The sequence below is a fragment of the Equus quagga genome, chromosome 16, assembly GCF_021613505.1.
Source record: "Equus quagga isolate Etosha38 chromosome 16, UCLA_HA_Equagga_1.0, whole genome shotgun sequence".
NCBI lineage: Eukaryota > Metazoa > Chordata > Mammalia > Perissodactyla > Equidae > Equus > Equus quagga.
In genome coordinates, this window is record NC_060282.1 from 20995850 (window position 1) to 21020592 (window position 24743).

Here is a 24743-nt window from a genome sequence, read left to right on the forward strand (position 1 = left end):
TCTTGACTCCCTCCAATGCGTATCCACACTGTACAGAAATTAATACTTCAAAATCCGATTAGAATTCAACCTGCTTAACCCCTTTTAAGGCTTTCTATTGCTTTTGGGATAAAGACAATAGCACCTAACATGACCAGCGAGGCCTCACATGAACTGGCCTTTGCTAACCGCCTTCTCCACTCTCATCTCACTCCATGCTCACTTTTGTTCTTTCTGCACAAGTCAAACTGACTGTCTTTTCATCTCGTGGATGTGCTGTGCCTCCACCCCACACAGAACCTTTGTACATCCTGTTCTGTCTAGAATCGTTTCCTCCTCTCTTATCTAGCTACTCCCACCTACCTTTCACATCACAGCTCCACTGATACTCTATGAAGACTTCCATGACCCTTCTGCCTAGATCAATCCCGAATTATATGTTTTCATAGCACCATTAACCTCTACACTTACCACAGTTGCAATTTTATGTTTATTTCTAGGTCTATTTGACTAACATGGAGGGCAGGGGACTATGTTTGGTTCAGACACCCATATAGTACAAGTGCCCAGAACAGTGCTTGGTACACAGTAGGAGTTAATGAATGAATATTCTCAGACGGCAGAGATTGTTCTGGTGTAAGGGCTTATGCTTAGATTCCATTGGAAGTAAACATAATGCATAGAAGTTTACAATATAAACTGAAGTCATTGAAAGATGTGACAGTGTTGGTTTTAGCTTTGCATTGTGTAAAACTAATAGCACAAGTCCTGTTTGTATTTGAAGAGCATATGCTATTTCTCCACTGGAGAATGCCCTGGGACAAGAGGTTACCCATAAATCTTTGCTTCTGTGGTTTAGAATCTTAAGTGGTGTCTACTTTATACACATCTGCAGTCCTAGATTGTGGGAGCAATTGAGCCAGCTTGTTCCTCTATTAGCCGTCATAAATTTTTGCTCAATTTAGATTGGTAAATCCCTTTTGCAAAGAATGTTGTCCAGTATTTGTTCTGAATTTCCTATAGCCTGCAAGCATAGTAGAATTTAAAAATAAGACTTAGTTCAAAGAGTTGGAAAATAGAATAGGAAGAATATGTGTGGGAGCTCTTTTCTTACTTTCATAGTGCATGTGCTGTAGTTACTAGTAAGTGATGCCACCGAAAATCAGGTGGTTGGGAATTGTCTAACATTAAAGTCTTAGAAGTGTTCTGGGAATAGTGTTAAGTCAAGGCAGCCTTACCCAGTTAATTCTGCATAATGACAAACTGGATATAGGTAGTTTGAATCAGTTCATGAAAATTTCATACTTACTGCAGGAGGCAAGAATGACAACCCTCAATTACATATCTTTCAAATCTCAGTGTTAACCTCAAGCCCTCTTACCTTAATCAGAGCTTGGGAACAAGGATTCACAGAACCATTTCATGAAAAGATAGACTGTGCATTTGTATAAATGCAACTACTGTATTGCAATTAAGCAATACCCACAGTGCTGCTTTGTGCCATCAGCAAAGTAAATAAAATACTGTTCTGCTGCTTACAATTTGGAGATGATTCCCATGGAGGAACAGCCATGGTTTGTCATTAAGACATCTAAACTTTAATGTCCAATTAATAGTGATGTTATTAATAATATATTAAAATTATATTATGAATTAGTCCAAGCAATTCAACTTTCAGGGCGTGAACAGATTAACTCAGAGCAATTTATTCTAACGCTCTGTTTCTCTAACTGTGGTCCTTACATTGCTTGCATCAGAATACCCTATTGTGCCAGTTCTTCTCTGGCCCCTGAACTCCCCCTGTCTTCTCCCCATCCTCTACACCTAATGAGTCAGAATCTTGGGGAGTAGGCCATAAGCATCAGCACTTCAAAAAGGTCCCCATGGTGAGTCTTATGCCCGAGAAAGCTTGAGAACCACAGAGTGATTTCTAGGGCCTACGTCTGTCAAAAAATTTGTTTATAGTTGTGGGTTTTCTTCTGCCAGGGGGCAGTGTTCTCTGAAATATGGCTGGATTAATAAACCATGCTGGGAGTTAATTTTAGTCTTTCTCTTTACTTTCTTGTTTACCGACCCATCCACCGGTGACCTTATACCCAAATCTTAAACATGATAGCAGGTGAATTTTCTTAATTTGGTTTTGTTATAGAAGGTTTTGGACTACATTCCAGTCATTTTAGTTGAGTTTCTAGACCTGCATTATGCATTATCAGACGTTTTGGTTTTCTCAGTTCTAGATAATGAGTGGTAATTGTATTTTGTAGTTATTTGATGCCTGAGTTAGAGACTTTGGTTATCCTCCTGACAGTTAATTTATAGGCATGTCTTGTAGTAAAATTGACTTTAGCTATGATTAGATGGTGTCTCTGTGTGTGTATGTGTACGCATGTGTGCACTTGTGTGTATGTGTGTGTTAATGAGTTCCTTATGCACAATGACCTGGTAGAAGATAAAGTTCTTTGGCAGAATGGTTAACAGAAATAGTGGCTGGGCTCAAGCCTCTTAGATAATTGGTAACAAGTGCTGTACAGAAGCCAATTATAGATCAACTTGGCTTTTACGCTTAAGGCTTTTTCCCCCTGCACAGCTACTCTGCATGTCAAAAAAATTAATGGATGATGTTCAGTTCTTGAGTCTAATTTTTTTTCAAGAGGAGCCTTCATTGTCCTCAAGCTGGGTTTCTAACAATCAAATGTCAGACAGAATCTAAAGTTGTTGGACTCCGGTAAGGGCTGGGGAGGTTGACGAGAAGGGGAGGCTGGTTTTCCAGAACATTTGGAACAGTGTGGCATTACAATGCAATCACAGGATTGCCTTGATATTTTCCTTTTTGGTTTATAGTTTTCCTCTTAAAAGCAAGTCTACATCTTGAAATTTAACATAAATAGTAGAAAAATCTGACATGGAGTTAACACCTTTCATAAGCCATGCTAAACACCCAACTCCAAATCATTTCACTATGGCACACAGACTAAAGCAAGAGACTCCTGTAGAAAAATTCATAAGCCTACTATGGCTGCAAGAGTGCAAAATTAGAAGGATTTTAGACAGGCGACATAAAGTTTGGCAGTGTGTTTTCTTTTCCTCAACTAGCTGTTCCTAAATTCTAGAATATATAATGAAACCCAGGCCTACTGTGCAATCCACCACAAACAAGATCTTGCTTTTGTGCTCTCAAGGTTTATTTGAGCCGAGCCACTGAGCCGTCAGTAATGTTGCGTGATAAGTGCCGTGTTTGTTTACGTACACACATATGCTCTGTGCCAGAATGATGGTCCCCGGGCCTGGAGAGAGAAAAATCAAAGACAAGCCTTCTTCCCTCATTTGAATCCTAAAAGTGCACAACCTTTAAATAACTTTCAGGTTTAGAGACTTGATTTCCTTGAGAAGTCGCCTGGTTGCCGTATAACCTGGTCAAGAGATTTTAACGCTCACAATAGCCTCACAGGACGCAGTGTTTGGTGGCTAGATGACAGTTGAAGTGAGAAATAACTAGGGAAACAATTCCTTAAAACTAAATTCTTGCTGCCATTGAGATTTCCTTCCTAAATTCAATCACTAATAAAGCTTCCCCATCCACCCCTTACCCCCACCAAAAAACCCCAAGCTGTCAGTTTTTTCGGGAAGAAGAGGCAGAGACGGGAGTTATTTTGTCCCTCCTCAGAGGGCAGGACTTTTTGCTGCTTAGCTGGCATTTCCAGTATTTTGATAAAACTTACTTCTCTAAACTAACAACGACATGGGGAAATATAATGCTATCTCTTGTGTTAGTTACAATCTTGAGAGAGTTCATCGTGAGAAATATTTGAGAAGTCAGGAGTTGCTGAGAATGTGGCAATGGGGACAGGGTCGTTTAAACTGCCAGAAAAGTAAATAAATGGGAAAGACAGGGAAAGTTATTAGGTTTATAAATTATAAAACTTTCCTTGCTTAAAGAAAATAAAGTCGTGAGGTTGACTACATTGAATAACTACATTGTAAAGCTTAAAAACTTAAAGCTGGTGGAAACCCTTTTATGGCTCTGTTTCATTTTTATCGGATAAAATACATTTGGTTTCTTTTTTAAAAACCATGTTTTTGTGAGGGAAGGAAAATGAACATGCACTGTTATTGGCCACAGCAACATAAGAAACCCTCATGTTGCCATAGGAAACCACATGAAAGTGTCTGTGTGTAAGGGGAGGGACCGATAAGGGGGTGGGGAAAAGGAGGGTGATGTTTCCAGTCTCTTAAGCTCAGAGCTGCGATTTGTGAACAAACGGTGATGAAATCAAGCTTTGGACAAATCAGAGGAGCCTATCAACCTCCCAGGTGGGATTACTTGTAGTTAATAGACTGAACTCAGAGCCCCAAAAAGCAGTGCATTCAGTGTAGGCAAAAGAGAACACGCTGCAAAAGCCTTTCCAAGAACTTCTGCCATGGCTAGGAGAAGCTCGTTCCAGTCGTTTCAGGTAGGAGAAGGATGGGATGACAGGGGCAAGACTTGATCTGGAGCATCAGCTGCTGATTTTGAATTTTTCTTTTTAAAATTAAGACAGCATTTTATGGTGCATTCTGGAAGTTGTAGGATTGGGTGGTGATGTTGAAGTCATTTGAACTGGCTTCATATAATTTGCTTTAGTCTTGTCTGGCTGTATTTGACAACGAGATCTCTTTATTCCCTTAGGTACTATCCCTGTTCACTTTTGCCGTTGGAGTCAATATCTGCTTAGGATTCACAGCAAATCGAATTAAGAGGGCAGAAGGATGGGATGAAGGCCCTCCCACAGGTAAGCGTGGCAGCTATTTGCATTTTCAATCCCTTTAAAATATTATACACTAGGTAATCAATATAAACTCATTAAGAAACTCACCTTTAAGAGATAATCTTACAGTAAAACTAATTTAGTCCTAGATTTCCCTGAAAAAAAAATCCGGCTCTGTGTATAATTCAGGTGAGAGAATGTGGTTTAATTAGTGAACATTTATGATTACTTCATGATAACTGGCTTTTAAAATCTTTGTACTCTGAAGTTTATAAATGTTAAGATAAAAATTAAAACCCTTGTTAACAGGTGAGGCTAAAATAGAAGTGGTGAGAACAGGTGTTGGTTTAACATTGGAGATACATGAATTTGATTTATTGTCATGTGATATAGGATGTAGTATTTGTCACCAGAAAGTTCTGACCTAGGAAAAAAGAGGAATAGAAGTAAAGAAGGCAGCGAGCTGTCTTTATGAAACTTGAGAAATTTAAGACTTTGAGATTATTTATCTAAAATAGGAAAAACGTAAAAGAGAAGAGGGGCTTAAAGAGGCTTACAGGATTGACGTGCACTCATTGTTTTTTCTTTTGGCATAAGGAAAGGTAAGTTCTAATAATGCTCCTTGACTTAACTAATAGAACCGAAGTGAAAGAGTTTCTTTCTACAATACACTGCACCATAAGCAGTGTGGGAATTCTTATAAAGGAGCTCCTTGTGCAAACGGAGGGGCTTAACTGACCAGGTCTTAAGTAATGAGTTGGTTAATTTCCTGGAAATTGGAGCTGCTGATGGTTTTATAAATAAAAATTACATATTAAGTAATGGGTACTCTAGGGGGCAATATTTTCTTGACTTTCCCTGACATCTCAGCATGTTTGTCTGCCTTCCTGTGAATTTTGCATCTCCCTGTGTTTCCTGACCTGGCTCCTCTAAAACGCTATCACCTGTCTCTGGTTAGCCAGCATGCGATTTTATTAACCACGTTATGATACATGTATTGATGGAATACTGAGTTTTCCTTACATCAAGTAAGCTACTTTTGAGTATGCCAGAAGGTTGAAAGAATTATATTAGAAGTAGTTTAGTGAGTCAAAGTGGGGTGTGGTTGGGGTGAAGAGAAAATAGATCATAAAAATTGTACCCCCAGGGAGCCAGATAGACAAAATGAGTTGTCTTCTGTTGGGGAGGGAGAGGAGAGATCACTGGGCTGGAGAATCCTGTTTTTATTGGTAACAAATGCTGTCTTCAAAGACCTCTTTTTTTTTGTTCCAGACAAATATAACTCATTAACAATGACTATAACCGCTCACACTGGAAGGGGGATCAGATGCTTAGCGTGGTGCAGTGGGCAAGATAGCAGCTTGAGAGCCCACTCCTGGTTCTTTCCAATGCACCCTTGAAGGAGTTTTATTCTGTTTTATATCACTTTGGCTAAAACTGATATTAAAAGTTGTTTTGCTAATGAATGTACAAAATCAAGTCACTCGTTATTTTCAAAGTTGACTTTTTTTGGAAACAGTCATGAAAATCCTGGACTGGCACCCTGGATCTATATAACTTGCTGTGTGGTCTTGGGTAAATCACTTGTGAAGGCTGTTTCCATAGCTGGACAATAGCAGGCCTAGATGATTTCTAATTTTCCTTCTGGATTAAAAAAAAGCCCATGATTCTATCCATTCTGTTTCATCGCCTCTTGAATTTGTGTGCTCTCTACTGGAGAACTTGAAAAGTATAGACCACATTTGTTAATCCTTGAATATATTTTATGTATAATAATTTATTTCCATACATTATAAGGAACAGCTATGAGAATTAACAAATCAATGCTACTTCTGGAAGAATGATATAACATATAATCTGTAAATCTACATAATCTTAAATAGACTACAAGATATTTGCTTGTTGAATTATTTAATTAAATCATTGATTATTTTAGCCTTTATAGTATCTTCTAAAATAATTTAATAGTGAAAATTCTACCTCTATGAAGCTTAGTCTTGGGCTACAATGCCATTTAAGTCTGAGTTTTAGGATTTTGGTGTGCCCGAACACTCGTTATTTTTAATTTTTCTGTTGATGTAGCTTACTGGTTGTTTAGACGCTGTGCTTGATTTCTCTTGAATAAAGACTAGAGATGTACTTTGGAAACTGGCTGAAAGCATCGTGCAGGGAGTTTACGCATTTTTATCTTTTTAAATGTTATATGTGCCTTAGATACCACATGTAGTTGGTGATTCTGTCAGCAAGTACTTCGCATCAGAAGACATTGGGTGAATTTTTATATACGTATTAGAACAGGATACTAGGAGGAAAGGCAGCCATCCATATTCTCAACAGCGCTTTCATGTTCCAACGAAATCCTGGGAGGCTCAGTGCTTCAAGGTTGTTTCACCAGATAGAAGGAACACAAAGGGTATTAACACATGGCCAGCTGCAGACTGACCAGAGCAAGGCCTCCCATTCAAAAGCATGCAGTTTCTTGTTTAGTACACGTGGTTCCTCGGAGTCTTCAACAATAGCTGAGAACATTCTACACAGATGCAGACCCTCTCTGCTGTACTGTGGGCTGGAGTGTTAGTTTCAAGGCTGTGGCAGTGCAAACAAACTGTTATAATTAATTAACTAGCAAACTTGTTAGCTGGATTTATTGTTAGGACCTAGTCGTCTATTGGAAATAATGGTGGAATAAGATTTCTTCTACCAGGTCATAGATAACATCTACAGATTTATTAGAAGACGTGAAATGAGCAGAGCTAACTATAACTCTGTTGGGTAAATGTAAGTAAGGTAAGTGAGATGCCTGGAATAAATTTTCAAAGAAAATGTAAATAATAAGTGCAATTCAGTTTGACATCTTTGTGCCATACACCTGATGTAGCCAACTTGCTTTACCTTTAAGATGCAAGAGAATTTTGTGCGTATATAGGTGTGTGTGCACTCATGTACGTGTGCATATGTGTGTGTTTGTGGCGTTATGGGGGAGTCTAGTTTACTAAAGTTTGTGATAGATAGTCTTTCAGTCTCCAGGTGGAAATGGGATATCCTCTGAAACATAAGCCACTGAATACTTGAAAGACAAAGGGAAATTTGTGAGCTTGTGAATAACTGGCTAATAGAGGCTTGAAATCTTGATCCAATTCATCATCATTTCTAATGGCTTGAAAGTTTAAAAGTATGTGAATGAAATTCACGAGTAAATGTGAAATGAAGAGTGTCTCTAGCAACTTCATGAGTAAAGCTTTTCTTTGTGAGTCATGGAGAAAACAGACAATAGTGATAGGAGCGGGAAGGTTGGTGTTGATTTGATAACCTTAGGAATCTCATTCTACAATGAAAAGCTGTTTAAATGGTGGGATGGTTGCATGAAGAAAACTGCAAAGCTGATGGATATATCAGTCATTACTCTGAGAGGACAACTCTCTCATGAGGGCATATCATATCATCAGACTTTATGTTAGATCTAATGTAGAAATCAGGGGGAGTTTCAGTCAATGGAATGAAATTATCTGGATTAGAATCGAAAGAGGGTAGAGATTTTTCGCTTCTTTGTTAAATGGAGCTTTGGTTCAGTGATTCTTCATCTGTCTTTAAACTATACAGCATCCTCTATCTTGTTTGCATAACCAGAAATCTCAGTCTACAATAGAGTTCAACATAGATTCTTGAATCAACAAAAAAATCAACAAATCTTCCAAAATAATGTCTTAAAAAGAACATCTAAAATTTGGAGCCTATACACAAAATTTGTAAAATCTTTGTTAATGAAAACAGTACTGAAGTTAGATTCAGATGATCCAAAATTTTAGCCAGGCCTTTGCTAGCTCATATCAGGCCTAGAGTTCTGATTGTGCAGCCAGAAAAATGGGGATAATGTTGCCTCTTTATCTGAAAAGGTTTATGAAAACAAAATGCCATATTAAGGCTAATGACCATATAAGGTGTTAAATAGATGATGATACATTTAACTTATCTTCAATTTTGTTTGAAGGCCAGTGTCTAAATTCTCACCTTATTGAGTCAAAAATACCTGTGGTTTAAAATGACATATTTCATTGTTTGGCTGCAGATTTGCAAATCATTCAGACTTAGGCTACTGACTACCATCATGCATGCTATTTGAGTGGTTTAGAAGTTGAATTAAAGTTTTTAGTTTTTTTAAGTTTATAGAAATCTGTTTTGTTGTAGTTTATGATGTCGTTCCACATGAATATGTTGTATTTATAAAGCATTGAAAGTACAGGTGGTTGAAAACCTCCCAGGTGGACCTATTTATTAAGAAAATTGTCTATGGGGGCTGGCCCCGTGGCCGAGTGGTTAAGTCCGCGCGCTCCGCAGCAGGAGGCCCAGTGTTTCGTTGGTTCGAATCCTGGGCGAGGACATGACACTGCTCATCAAACCACGCTGAGGCAGCGTCCCACATGCCACAACTAGAAGGACCCACAACGAAGAATATACAACTATGTACCGGGGGGATTTGGGGAGAAAAAGTAAAAAATAAAATCTTTCAAAAAAAATAAAAGAAAAAAAAAAGAAAATTGTCTATGAAATCTGGCCCAGCAGCTGTGAAGAGGAGAGAACAGTGATGCCACGGTCATGGGTACTTATAGAAAGTGATGTATTTGGCAAGCAGAGATACTGATATGCAGGCCTGTATGTGAGGGCTGCTTCCTAAAGGACAAGGCTGTATATCAAGAAAAAAATGGCATCTTCAATACAAGAAAGTATGACCAGAAAGAGTGGATCATATACTCCAGAAGAGGCATAAGACAGTAGTAAATTCTAGCATTGGGTGGCATCTTGAGCATCATCCACATTGTCTGCCTCCTTTCCCTGCAATTTATACTTGAGAAAGAGCAGGCAGACACAGGAGAACCAGTTCTGTTTCAATGCTCTTGGAAGGCAGCATAACCACAGTCTGTGACCCGTTTCAAAGCTTTACTCCCCCTTTCAGGAAGCTCTCCGGCTGAGAACCACAGAGAATGGGAGGAACAGATAGGGTGCTGTATCTCAAACACTGACCAGAGAAAACAGAAGAAAGAATCTTCCAGCTTTAGGCTGAGCTAAATGTTTTCAAACTTAAATATTGCCTCCCTCATTGGCCATCTTCCAATTCTGAAAATTTCTTTTTGCAGAAGGATTTAGAGGGCAGTATGATTGGCAGTCCAGGATCTTTCCAATAGTCTAATCAAATTATCAATAGTTTTTCCTTATATAAATGGCACCAGAATTCTACAACACTACCTTTGTATATGTGTGGTAAGATGGAATGTTTTAGAAATAAATTTTTACTTAACTAGGTAAAAATAATTTTACTTGTTTCTATCAGAATTATGAATTTGAATGGAATAAATCATGTTTTACATTGGTATTTCTTTAAATATGAAATTATGCTTCTATGAAAATAAGGAATGTAGAGCATTGTTTTTGTGCTTGTCATATATATACGTATATATACATTTCAAAATTTGAAGTCCCTATTTAAAAAAAATGTCTGTATAGACCTGTAACATTTATTTTTCTAAGATTCTGGAACCGACTTGTATCTTTAAAGTAAAATAAGGTTATTTAAATATGTAATTAAAAAGGTAGCAATAGAATTTGGATCTCATAAAAGTATTGGCAAATGGCTCATATGAAATTCCACACTTCCATCATACTTATCACCCATTTCTGACTTGATCCTTTTGAGTTTTTTAAAAAAATTTTTTGTCGTCTTTGTTAATTCTGAGCTTTTATGGAAGTCTCAGTAATGATCTAAGATGAAAATTACGGGATACCACAAGTTCATTTATCCTTTAGTTCTCATCATACTTTTCAAAAAATTATAGAACTGAAGTGCTCACCTTGATGTTCTCTTGATTTAGGTCGAGTAAAGGCAGGTTTTACAGATCTTAGAATTCAGACTTATAATAAGTCAGGACATCTTTGCATATTTGACCATGACCATTGAATCAGGGGCTAGAGCTTGTTATGAAGGAAGGTGACAGGGGTGGAATAGGCCCTGGAGAGGCAAAGTGAATATTGTTCTAGTCTATCACTTTATTTTATTAAAACAGGTGCAGTAGTTCAAATTCTTGGGATCAGTGGATGCAAAGAAGTATATGGCTTAATTTATCTTCCCATTTCTCTTCCTGTCATTGTCAGCTGAATCCAAGTCAGTCAAGAATGAATTTTGGCATGTGTGTCCCTAATCCACACAGGCCCAGGAATTTACTGGTAGCTGAAAGCTGTTAGAACCCAGACTTGAGCACAATACTTTTATGAGATATATCTTTGCATTACGAGCGGCAGTGCAACTTTTTCTTAACAAAGCTGTCTTCAGTTTAAGGATTGGCAAGGAAGATTGTAATTGATAGGGTCAAGCTATTGAGTGAGATTCAATTATTTAAAAAAAAATGTGAAGGATCAACTTAATAATTAATGTTGTAAGAAAATAGTAAAAATAACGTTGATAAAGTGGATGAAGGGAGGTTTAAAATGGCTAAAAATTCATACAGATATTTTGAGAGTAAAGAGAGAAATAGGGAAGAGATTATGATAAGGGCAAAGCAAAGGGCATGAATGGAGGAAAATTTCAAATGTGTGCTGGTACACCATAAAGAAGAGGAGACAGACAAGCCAACAACTGTCAACATTGTGCCTTTGGGTGTCTTCTCGTTATCTCAGCTATAAGCATGGCAAAGCACGTTCGTGTGGGCAGCTCATGGGAATGAATGCTACTCAGAATTTATTAGATGGCTATTGGGATGATTTTGTCTAAGCAGTAAAGGAATAATTCAATTATAAGCATTTTTCTTATCTTTATTTTTGGTATAGGACTTTCTCTATTTTTCTTTTTTTCACTTCTTAATCCCTCCACCGCCCACAGTTTCTCATGGTCCAGCATGCACTGTTGATAGGTTGGCCAAAGTCAGTAGAAAAATGTGGTTTATGAGCCGGAGGCAAGGCACTGCATTGGAAACCCTATTTCCTAAACTGAACTCGTGTGGTTTGCATGTATTTCAACATCCCAGAAGCAACCAGGCAAAAGCATTGCACATCTCATGGTCTAGTGAATCTGTTTGCTTTAGTTGAACAGATCCAATGCCATAAAGGTTAGGATTGGATGACTCTGACTTTAAAGTGAGCAAAGCATTAAGGGATGAACAGGATGTTCAGATAAATGGCTTTCGTGAACCTAGAAATGTCACTTAACATCTGTTCTCCCCTTGCTTCTTGTATTTTCTTGATTTTAAAAGTAATATGTACTCTTTATAAAAAAAGGAAAAGTTCATAAACATGTAAATAAGGAAATAAAAGTACAAACAGCATGTCATAGATAACATTTGTTAGGATATTTATCTGTAATATATGTTATATAATGTATACTTGATACCCATATATAAACATGTATGTACGTATATATGAGAGAAAGAGAAGTAAGAAAGGAAACAAACAAAAAGACAGTTGTAAAATGTCTTTGAAATTTCAAACTGCAGAAAGGTAAAAAGTCTCTTTGCTTTTCTCTTTCTCAGTCATTTTCCCCAAAGGTAATTCCTGTAACGAGTTTCTTACAGGACAAAAAAATGTTATTCACACCTGCACTTTAAAAAATTATGCTCACCTGTACAGTGTCTCAATCTTCCCGCCCCTACCCTCACTCTCTCATCTCTGTTTTTATTTTTATCTTTATCGTTATCCTTCTTGCTCTTTTAGTCTCTATTTTGAACACAAAATATAATATATACTATTTAATACCAAGGAACTGTTCTGTTCCTTGCTCTTTAAAAGAACTTGTTTATATATTTTGTAGATCTTTCCATATTAGCCTACGCAGATCTACTCATTCTTTTTAAGGGATGCGTAATATTCCGTTTATGGATAGAGTGATTCTTTCTTGATGGGGAAAACAACATGGGTTGACTTGAGGGTCCCTCCCTCTCCTTACAAAACATTGCAATGAACAAGACATTTTCTGTATATCTATCTTGGCAAACTTTTGCAAATACAAGTGAGAGATAAATTCCTAGTAATGGAATTTCTGGGTGAAAGATTCATATGCATTTAAAAATGTTGATAGATACTTTCAAATTGTGTTTTATCTTAGAAAAATTTTTATTCCTAACAACAGGTATGACACTACTTATATTTTCCACTTTTCAGAAATTAATTATTTTGTAAGCTAGAATGAGGATCCAGCTTAATTTTTTCTAGTCAGCCAGTTATTCCAGCACTACTTACTAATTAATCATACTTTCACTTACTGATGAAGCCTTCTTTCTTCTGATTTAAAATGTTACTTTCATTTTAAAATAAATTCTCATATATTTGACCTTGTTTCTGGTCCTCACCCCTAACACTGATCTACTTATTTTCTAGTATCAAGCTGTTTTAATGATTTAAATTCAGAATATATTTTATTATTCAGTCTTCAACAAATTACTCTTCCTTTTCAGTTTTTTCTTTTTTATATATATATTTTTTTTATGAACTTGTAATATCCTCTCAAGTTTCAAGAAATCCTCTTTATATTTTTATTGTGATTGCGTTGAATCTTTAGATTTGTTTAGGACAAATTGATATTTTTATAATGTTAATATTTTTACCTCCAGGATGGTATGTCTTTCCATTTAACCACATCTTTTAAAATGTCTTTTTGGAGCATTCTAATGTATTCTTCATGTAGGTTTTACAAATGTCCTATTCAATTTATACCTAGATATTTTATCTTTTAGGTACTATGATGAATGGAACTTCCATTTAGTTTTTGAACTTATATTGCCTATATATAACAAATTTGTGTTGTTTTCATCTCACCGAATTATTTTTTTTCCTTCAAATTTTTTGATTCTTGAGATTTCAAGATGTGCAATTATATCATATGAAAATAATGAAAGAGGATTTATTTTTGACAAGCCGAGACTGTGGAGTTTGTGTTTGTGTAACTCTAGTTACAGGTGTAGATTTTATGGCTGGAGAAGACCTATAAAGTCTTCTATTCCATCCCATACTTCCAGACCATTCTCAGCACATATGGGCTGAATTTTCCTTACAAAAAGCCATGGATTTTTAAATAGAGAAATGAACCCTTGTTTCTAAGTGTATAGATCAAAGTTCTATTCTCTGTTGGCGACATCAGCATCCAGAGGCACTAACCATCACAGATTTGCAGTAATACTAATTGTAAACAGTAACAAAATCAGTAACCAACATTTGTCATACTATCTGTATGTCTGACACCCTGCTAAGTGTTTCGCATGGGTTGTTTCATTTAATTCTCATTACAACCTCAGGTTACTTTTACTAATCCCCCCATTCTACAGATGAGAAAACTGTGGCACAAGGAATTGCAGCAACTTGCTGAGGGTACATAGCTTGCAGGTGATGGAGCCAGGCTGCTTGGCTAGAGTCTGACTGTATCACCACACTGTACTGCTTCCCAGTGCCACCCCTACATGGTGACATGACCCACTCCCCAGTCCCATTGCCTTCTCCTCTTTGTCTTGCAGTGTTATCAGACTCTCCCTGGACCAACTCTTCTGGATCTTGCAAAGGCAGATGCTTTGAACTTCAAGAGGCTGCACCTCCTGAATGTCGGTGTGACAACCTGTGTAAGAGCTACAGCAGTTGCTGCCATGACTTTGACGAGCTTTGTTTGAAGACAGGTGTGTAACTTTTGAGTCCTCTCCAGCCTTGATTAGATGACTTAGAGTCCCCTGCTGTTGTACACCCTGGCATTGACACCCTGCCTTGGCCAAACCAAACTGTGGGTTCTAGTTTTGTTTCCTGAGTGGTTGTCAATTGCATGATGAGTCACCCTGTGTGACTGTTGTTTCCATAGAAGGCCCCCCCAAGGCATGTTCTTTGCAGCTGCAATCATTATTTGCTGGTTTCGGAAGTGCCTCTGCCCAGGCTTTTTTTCATCTTCATTATTTCTATCTCTTGCTATCAGTTCCCACATTCACTGCTAGGGCATATGGGCTGAAACTGTGCACATTCTTGAAGTGTTGGAGTTTTTTGTTTTTGTTTTTATTTTTTGCTTTCCTGCATAGTTTCTAGCGTTTGTGGGGTGTTTTTTTTCCGTCTTATCATATAGTGACTGTTGGTCCACACTGATGACATTCTCCATTCTCTATGCAAGTGGAACATTGTTATGGAATTCTGCTTGGGGCAGCATGCTTGGGGTAGGTCTAAAACCTTTCTCTACAGCCATCCTGAGCTTTCTTTACATGCCTTCTCTCCTGGAACAGTCAGTAGAATATACAAGATTGTGAATGAATGCACACGAGTTGTGAAGAAACACCTTTGGGGACTCCACTGGCTGTTTTCAAAGCCCAATATTCAGATAGGACTATGGAGATGCCTTGTAGGTTATTGACCATGCCAGTGGGCAAAATCATATTCAGACTCTCTGAGAGAGACCACGATCGACTCTGTTCTTAACACCACTAGATGCAGAGATTCCAACCTCCCCCTCCAAGTTATTACTTGTTTTTCAACTGTTATGGTTAGATGATTCTTTTAAAAACCTAACCTATATTATCGTTGCTATTAGTCTGATCTCTCTACTGACATCATTTTCCTTACTAAAGAAATAGCCCTTGATTAATATAAAAACCGACCTCAACTCCCTGACTAGTTCTGATTTGTTTGTTTCTCCCTCAAAATAAGAAGCATTTCACTAGGCTGTTTTTTGCATAATACACTTTCCAAACATTCGGCCTTTTTGTTTGTTGTTGTTACTTTCCTTTGGAACTTCTCCCAGGTTCTTTAGTTGTCGGTCTGCAAACTTAAATGCTGAGAACCTTGTAAACCGAATATATGGATGGAACAGATGTTCCAGCAGAATTCTTTGGCTCTAAATCATTGTTTCAAACCAGCAGTCTGTGTTTGCTTGGCACTGAGGAACTGACGAACATTTTGTGTTTCCTCGCTACCTTCAGCAGCTCCTCCCTGACATGTCATCCCAGCCTTCTGGATTCCTTGTCTTAGCACTCCTGGCTGAATTGAATGGCTCTCCTGACTCTCAGCCCTCTCTGATTGTAGCTCATGCTTTTCTTCCCAGGTTTAATGAATATGGACTATAATAACATTTTTAAAGTAGTATTTCCCTGTGTACAAAGATAACATATGCCAAATGTGGGAGAATCAAATATCAAGTAATAATAAAATGATAATAAATAATAAATAGTTGAAGGGGAAAACAAAGTCTCTGAGATTCTACTCTGCTGACACAAACACTCTCTAGAGAAAGGCACAATCAACGTTTCAGTGTAAACTCTGACTATTTTGTGTGTGTGTGTGTGCATGTGTGTTTAGTAGGTATGTATGTGTGTGTGTATATTTATACAAGTCTGCATATGTATGCCTGTGTGAGGGCATATCTGTATTTATATACCTTTATATGCATCATCCTCTTGAATGGCTATGTAGTGTTCCATAGAACAGATGCAACCTACTTCATTGAGTAATTGATATTTACATTTTCCCAATTTTTGCTATTTATGAACAATGTATCAGTGAATACTGTTCATACATAGTCATACGGTTGTCTATTTTCCTTACGATAAATTCCTAGGTGTGGGATTTCAGGGTCAGAGTATATATGCCTTATTTTTTTTTTTTTTTTTTGAGGAAGATTGACCCTGAGCTAACATCTGCTGCCAATCCTCCTCTTTTTGCTGAGGAATGCTGGCCCTGAGCTAACATCCACGCCCATCTTCCTCTACTTTATATGTGGGACACCTACCACAGCATGGCTTGCCAAGCGGTGCCATGTCTGCACCTGGGATCTGAACTGGCCAACCCTGGGCCGCCAAAGTGGAATGTGCACACTTTGCTGCGCTGGCCCAATATGCATTTTTAAAATTTCAGTATATATTATAAAATTATACTGCTGAAAGCTTCTATTTCTCTCGGAGGGCACGAGAGCCTTGCACCAGTTCTTTTTCAGCACTGGATATTCTCATTCTTAAACATTTTTTTTTTCTGATCTGATAGGTAAACTTCTTATTATCCAGTGAGATTAAATATTTTTTAATGTTTATTCCCATTTTGCTTTGAGAGATACACACCTGAGTGGCTCATACTTTGTAGTTCACTCTGAATCCTAATTTTTTTTTTATTCCATTCTTATATGAAGTCAACAGTTCCTCAACAAATGTAGCTTGTTAATAGGGATGCTCTTTTGTGAGCAAAGGGATTTTCTTATGAAACTAGGGAGGAGTAAAATTATACTGGTTGGTAGAGTTATCTTTGAATTGGGAAAAACACTCACAATCTCTGTCAGTCAAAGTAACTTGGGAAAACTGCTGACCATTGGGAATAGCAGGTCCCGGACAAAGGGACTCCTAGTCTTTAATCTGCTTGGGAAGAGAAGGCAGTGGAAATAGGGGATATCAAAAAATAAGAGAATGAAATCAGGATGCAAAGGTAATTCTAAAAGAATAGAAATTCAACAATAATTGCATGGTTTTCCAGCATTGCAATTAATGTCCCTTTGTCCATTTATTCACTTAACAATAGCATCTCTTGGTAGAATATTACTAAGGAGCAGCACGGCTTTCTAAAATCATTGTCTTCTACTTATGACATATTTTGAGAGATGAAGACCTGAATCCTTTAGCTCAGAGAAAAGCACCCTCCCTGCTATACTGTCACTCTATCAATGCCATCTTGTTATTTCCTTCACAGCACTTAGCAAAAACTGAACCTGCCTATGGTCTGTCTATCCCAATTGGAATGTAAGCTCCATGAAGACAAGACCTTGTCTTTCTTGTTCTTCACGACCTCCCCAGCACCTAGAACATAGAAAATGTAGTAGAAATATTTATTGAATAAATGAATTGACTATGAAGTTTCTCAACACAGCAATCCTGAATTTAAAGAGTCATATTTTATTTTCATGGCAATTTTCAGCTAGATTTAATAAATATTCAAGGAACACTTAGCATGTACAGGCACAGTCTCAGGCACAGGAGATATAATGGTGAAAAGAGAGATGTGATTTCCCCTGCCTTGAAGCTTATAGTCTAGTGGAGGAACAGTCAAACAAAAAGCACACAGTGGTTAAGTTCACATGCTCCACTTCAGTAGCCCAGGATTAGTGGGTTTGGATCCTGGGAGTAGACCTACACATGGCTTGTCAAGCCATGCTGTGGCTGTCTCCTACATGCAAAATAGAGAAAGACTGTCACAAAGTTAGCTCAGGGACAGTCTTCCTCACCAAAAAAAAAAAAAAAGAAAGAAAGAAAAAAAGTACAGCACTCTCTTTAAAATGAAAATACAGGGCCAGCCCGGTGGCACAGCGGTTAAGTTCGCACGTTCCACTTCTCAGCGGCCCAGGGTTTTCTGGTTCAGATCCCGGGTGTGGACATGGCACCGCTTGGCACACCATGCTGTGGTAAGCGTCCCATGTATAAAGTAGAGAAAGATGGGCATGATGTTAGCTCAGGGCCAGGCTTCTTCAGCAAAAAAGAGGAGGACTGGCAGTAGTTAGCTCAGGGCTAATCTTCCTCAAAAAAAAAAAAAATGAAAATACTACTTTTCTGAATGTACCCTCTTGTTGGGGTTGAGCCCAGAGCTCTCAATAAAGTATGCTCAGACAGTAATCTGTAACCTGTCTACCGGCCTCCTTGAAAGTAGGGACTCTGACCTCTTACTGTAGGTAGGGCCACATTTCGGTCAATGCTTGGAACTGCGAGTGTTTTTGATATCCCTTATACTCTTCATATCTGTTTAGGCCTTTAACCTCCAGGTCTGTCTTATAGCAGGTAGAGGCCATTTAGTTGCACTATCATTTGTATTTAAATTAAGCTGATTAAAGTGGAGTAACACTGCTTTGGAAAATAAAAGAGTCCAGCCATAGGGACTATGCCTACACAGTAGATACCCCTGTCACAAACCTTGGATGCTGTACATTTTATTGGGTCTTTTTGGACAGTTCGCAAGTGGAAAAAGGGTTCCATTTTCCCAAAGGAGCCCAATTGCGTTTCGCTTTGTAGTCTCGGTTTGAAAAATTGGGAATTTATCCTAGTTGTATGCCTTCCAAATACCATCTAGGCCTCAGGCCAACTCTAATTTCACTAGGAGATTAAATGACGTGGGATTTTAACTCTTTTTGTTGGCAACCCCTGTAAGAAATCATGGCCTCTCTCCTTTGGTTGGTGTGAAGCAGTGAAAGTGTTTTATTGTGCCGATTACAGCCGGTGGCTGGGAGTGTACTAAGGACAGATGTGGAGAAGTAAGAAACGAAGACAATGCTTGTCACTGCTCGGAGGACTGCCTGGCCAAGGGAGACTGCTGTACTAATTACCAAGTGGTTTGCAAAGGTATGTGTTTGCTCGTATCGGCTCGAGCTTTAAAGGAATGAAAACTGGGGATGCTCCAAGAGAGCTTAGCTGTTGTGGCTATAACACCTTGGCTATGGGTCTGGGAGGAAAGAATGAGTTATGCTTTTTAATTTCTCAGACTTCTTTCTTAGTTTTACTTCCCTGCATTTCACTGATCTGAAATAACCCTAAATTCCATAATTAGATAGACCAATAGTAATGAAGAGATTTCTAAAGTCAGCTTTCCTAGAAGCAGAGCCCAAGACAGGAATTCCATCCATGGAATTCACCGAGGGAACGCTCTGCAGGAAAACCATGTAAAGGAGAAGGGGCAGCGAGGGTAGGGGCGCAGCAATGGCGTGATCTCAGGTGAAGTCTCACCTCGACCTGCCCTACTGCGGGCTCTGGAGAGAACATCCCGATGTTCTTAGCCTTGAGACAAGACACATGGCTTTTGTAGCCACTGGATGTAAGCTGTGTGCCGAGGCACCAGCAGCAGGCTGAGGATGAGGATAAGCTTGTAAAAAGGATCAGGGTGCCAACAGCTCCTATTATACCCCAAAGCCACACATACATGTGTGCTGACTTTGTATGGTTGATTGTAGAATATGATGGTTTTATTCCAATAATAAATACTAGCCAATGGACCACCGAAAATATAAAAGATGCTATTTCTGCCTTTAAGGAATTTAAGTTGCCATGCACCCACTTACAGAAGTTAGTGGAAAGACCCAAGAATCTTCATGTAAAATTTGCAAGTCACTTTTTAGTGTCTAAATTAAGGCTTTCTTCCTAGCTGTGACCTGGAACATTTACGAAGAGTTTCTGTTAAAAGATTTCAGGAGGCTGACCCTGTGGCCACGTGGTTAAGTTTGCATACTCTGCTTCAGTAGCCCTGGGGTTCACCAGTTCAGATCCTGGGGGCAGACCTATACACCACTCATCAGGCCATGCTGAGGAGGCGTCCCACATAGCACAACCCGAAGGACCTACAACTAGAATATACAACCATGTACTGGGGGGCTTTGGGGAGAAGAAGAAGAAGCAAAAAAAGAAGATTAGCAACAGATGTTAGCTCAGGGGCCAATCTTTAAAAAAAAAAAGATTTCAGGGAAAAAGCAAATCAGTTCTGAAACGTATATAGTGTTGAATTGTGGCAAGAGGGTATTACATTAATCCTGAATTTGGAAAATTTCCCCTACCCAAAGAATTATTGTAACTGTTGACAAAGCCTGAAATTGATTAGGAATTTATTTCCCTTTCCCTTTTATTTCCCAATGTAGTAAATGTACCAATAAGCCACAAAGGCTGTTAGAAGAGAAAAGAAAGAAAAAGTCCTAGGTATCATTGGTCATTGAATCATTATACATTGGCTGTTGCTGGCTTACGATTCTAGTTGCCGTACTTTTGTGAGGCCCCTGTGTGTGCTCTGGGTTATTACGTGTGTGGTGCAGCTTCCCCATTTTGAGGAGCACGGTACTTACTTACATAGTTGGCAATAGATTGATTATTGGCGTCCAGGGGGGATTTTCAGTGCTCTTTACATGCCAGCAATTTCTCCAAACTCTTGGTCACCAATTTTACTTATATTCAAGACACGTGATTTTTGTTTGTTTTAGGACAGTTAAAGGCAGATGCTTTTTGATAATTTTTGGTTTGTTGGAAGGAAACTTCATTTTTTATCTGAACTCTTTTCTGTTCTCTGTTCTTGATAGGGGTAACTCAGGAAAGGTATAGGTTTATGTTCTCAGATCTTGGTGGAAGATAAAAGTGAAAGATAGCATTAGTTTTTATTCCTAAATTCAAGGGCTATACACGGGTCTATTGGCAAATAATCTCTCTATTGGAATCTTCCATCTATCATCCCTAAGTGTTCTAAACCTTTTCCCCCAACTAAAGGAAGTTGTGCCATGCTTTCTATGGCTTTGAGATGTTCAGTGGTGGAGAAAAGAATGTTCCATCTAATGACCAAACAGTTTATTTCTGGAGGGAAACAAACATGAAATTTTGCTCACTGACGCCACTGGTGTTTTTATCTACAAGACATTTAGACTCAGAAGGCTCGCATAAACACCATTTGGGGTTATTAAATCTTAGCTTTCCCATCATGGATGGGCCTACTTTAGTAAGCCAAACCAGACACTAGACTTTATTTCAGAATTTCCTTTTCAATGATGTCCTGTTAGCAACAAGTATCAAACAGCACACAGGTCCTGGAATTGTAGGCTTCAAGGCTCTAGATGGCATTTATAATTAGATTCACCAATACATTTACCTATTTTTCCCAATAGGAGAGTCACATTGGGTGGATGATGACTGTGAAGAAATAAAAGCCCCAGAATGCCCTGCAGGGTAAGTGTTTTTTATGAATATTATGAAGTTTTATATATTAGTGGATAAAATATCACAGGATATGGATGGGTGCATGGATAAAAACAATGTAAAACTGAAATCCACGTATACAGGCAAACTTATGAGTACTTATGAGTAATTTCCAAGTTAAAAACTAGACTATATATTTTGAAGTAGAAAATTCTTTTTTTAAATTTTTTGCTATTACCTCTGCACATATTGGAGACTTAGTATCCCCCTATATTTCGCCTTAGCTGATGATTTTACAAAGTGTATCTAAATATCACTGAAGAAGGAAAGAAACATTTCTGACAGTGACTTATTTTTTAACTGTTTTTCCTAAAGTGCTGCTTTTGCCTTTTTTCGGGTGGAAGAGGGGCGGTCTATAGAACTTCTTGAAAAATATCGTCCAAGATGGTAACTCCTACCAGATGCGCTAGAAACTTGACAAACCACTGAAGTTCTCTTTGCTGGGGTACAGCCAAACTTGAGTGACACCCCACAGCTCAAATGTGACCAGCATAAGGCACTTATTGCGCCTTCCAGGAAACTGTTGAAAATTCACAGACCCTTAAAATGTCTGGCAGAAAATAAATTTTCAGCAAATGTGTTTTCATTAATGTATTTGTTCAAGTGTTTTTTCGTTTTAAGCAGCACGGCCTGGGACACAACCACCAAGTATTTAGATATTGTTTTAATTTTTGCTTCCTTTTTAACTTTAATGAGCCACTTGAATGCCGTTGGACGTTTGGAATGGGACGGCAATAGTTTCTATTTAAAATGTGTTCAGTTATTTTTGAGGAAAAAGAAGTCTATGTGGTAGAAGCCCCATAAGATCATAGTGGTGATGATAATGAACTCTTGTGTAGCATTGTTCTAAGGGCTTTATATGTGATTCATTTAAAACATGCCTTATTTATTATGTGGCTCCAAATAAACTCAAGCCTATACTTGCCGAATTATCTCAAACTCTTAGAAACAATTTTGCACATTTTTTGTGTTCTCAAGTATTGAACAACTAGAATATAATAAAGGGCCTATTGCCTCATATCCTGCCCTAGTTAAAAGGACAGTCTTGTCCTTTATTGATAGACATTTTAGAGATCTTCAATAATTTTAATTATTTTTGAAATGATTTTATAATTAAACCTAAAATAATTTTTTATAAAAGCTTCGTTCTGGTGACAGGAGTGCTACTGCTATTAAATTTATATTTATTCATTCATCCATCCATTCATTCAGTCATGTGTTTAATGCATTTTAGTGAAGCCCTATTATGGTTCTGCAAGATAAAAAGATGAATAAGATACAAACTGTGCTTTAAAACTGGTGAGGAAGGGAAACATGTTAACAGATCATTACAATATAATGTAATATGATATATATTGAATGGTAAAAAAGGTGTTAATTCCTATCTTCAAGGAATTAAGCATGAGCAACCAGCATTATAGAGGAGGAAATCTTGAGCTGTGTTTTAAAGGATGAATAGGATTTTTCCAGGTAACAAATGGGAGAATACATATTCTAGGCAGATGTAACCGCTTTTCACATTGTGGACAACCTTGTTTGCAATGTGAGAGGCAGCAGTGGAGGAAGTACATTAGGGGAAATCTGGAGTCCAGTCTCCTCCCTGGCCATTTTATGACCTTAGTCATTTAACTTTGAACTTCAGTCCCCACAAATGTTACATGGCTGGAAGCCAGGGCTTGTACAGATATCCTCACTTGAAGTTTCATCTTGTAAATTCTTGGCCCCAATTATTGAGAATGACTAGGCATAATGGAAACTCTGTGGCAATAATTTTTCTAAAGCTTGATGTGTTACTGTTTAAGGTTTGTTCGCCCTCCATTAATCATCTTCTCTGTGGATGGTTTCCGTGCATCATACATGAAGAAAGGCAGCAAGGTCATGCCCAACATTGAAAAACTACGTAAGTCATTTTCATACTGCGTTCTCATCTGTGATCCATGAGCTGCACGGTAAATGCTCAGCTATGGGCTTTGGGACCTATGGACACATGGTTTTAAATATATTTTATTATTGGAAATGCAAAAGTGAAGGTTAACACATGTCTTTGATAGGTTATAAAATGGATTTCCGTGCATGAAGTGGTTCCTGTTGATTCTCTTGCTCTAATATCTGAAATTGTATTTCCAGGGTCTTGTGGCACACACTCTCCCTACATGAGGCCCGTGTACCCAACAAAAACTTTCCCGAACTTATACACTTTGGCTACTGTAAGTATTTCTTCAAATGGTGTAGATTCAAAAGGCTAATTTCATCCTGAAATAACTTAAAGGGAGATTTTTAAAACATGTTCCTTAGTGTTCAAAGAAAGTCTTTCTGTTTTCCGTCTTATCTGCATTAGTTGTTCACAGTAAATGCCTTTTACAACTGGTGGGTGACCGAACCCCATTGCAATGTTAAGACGGAAGCCATTTTTCAGGTGCAGTTCCGTCTGAACACGTGCATTAAACCTCTCTCAAATGCCACAGGGCCTATTGTTTACTTTCCGAATTTTCAAGTAAAAATGTTGACTTCAGGGCTGCTATGTTTTAATTTTCAGATACTGCCATTTCTACCTTGCTTCCTTCTTTAAAACCATAATTTATTTATTTTATTAATTTTTTTGTTGTTTGGAGGAGAAAACGAACTTAGGAAAAAGGAAAAGCATATGTAGAAATAGAAGCTCCTTTGGAGACACATAAGGAAATGTCAAACTAAAGGTTAATTTATTGCAACAAAAATTAATTTCATCTTATTAAATTATAACAATTAAGACACCCAAATACTTAGTTTCTTGTAATCATATTAAGTTTCTCAGATGGCCTATAATTAGTGCATAGATAATATTCATTTTTGCTCAGACACATATAAAGGTTATAAATATCTTATATAAATTTAGAAATTAAATATTGGTATAAAACCTTCTATGATAAGACAATATATGATAGATAATATATGTGGATTATTGTATTGCTATTTTAATAAGGAATTTGCTTTTACATAAAGGGGCTATATCCAGAATCACATGGAATTGTCGGCAATTCAATGTATGATCCTGTGTTTGATGCCACTTTCCATCTTCGAGGGCGAGAAAAATTTAATCACAGATGGTGGGGAGGTCAACCGGTAAGTCCTGAACTGTGTGTGTGTGTGTGTGTCTGTGTGTGTGCATTGAAACAGTTTATCCCCGAATTTATCTGTGAAAAAGATACATATAATTTCTTCATATTTGGCAATGTTTCTATGTTTTGATATTATATATGTATGTGTGCATTATATATATGTATATGTATGTATATAATATATACATGCATATGTATCTGTATATATGTGTATGTATGTACAAATGTGC

At 37.8% G+C, this 24743-nt stretch overlaps 1 protein-coding gene across 12 annotated transcripts in view; it reads left to right on the forward strand.

The window, feature by feature from the left end:
- ENPP2 (ectonucleotide pyrophosphatase/phosphodiesterase 2) overlaps positions 1–24743 on the forward strand; it is a 103873-nt gene that overhangs the window by 25681 nt on the left and 53449 nt on the right. For 7 of the 12 annotated variants that reach the window (XM_046642175.1, XM_046642169.1, XM_046642170.1 and 4 more), the window contains exons 2-8: positions 4646–4748; positions 14213–14368; positions 18908–19033; positions 21325–21385; positions 23218–23315; positions 23543–23622; positions 24398–24517. In XM_046642175.1, coding sequence (XP_046498131.1) covers positions 4646–4748; positions 14213–14368; positions 18908–19033; positions 21325–21385; positions 23218–23315; positions 23543–23622; positions 24398–24517 — 744 coding nt within the window. Of the gene's footprint in view, positions 1–4275; positions 4431–4645; positions 4749–14212; positions 14369–18907; positions 19034–21324; positions 21386–23217; positions 23316–23542; positions 23623–24397; positions 24518–24743 lie in introns of those variants that run through there. The other 5 variants (XM_046642176.1, XM_046642178.1, XM_046642180.1 and 2 more) reach the window with 2 other exon arrangements.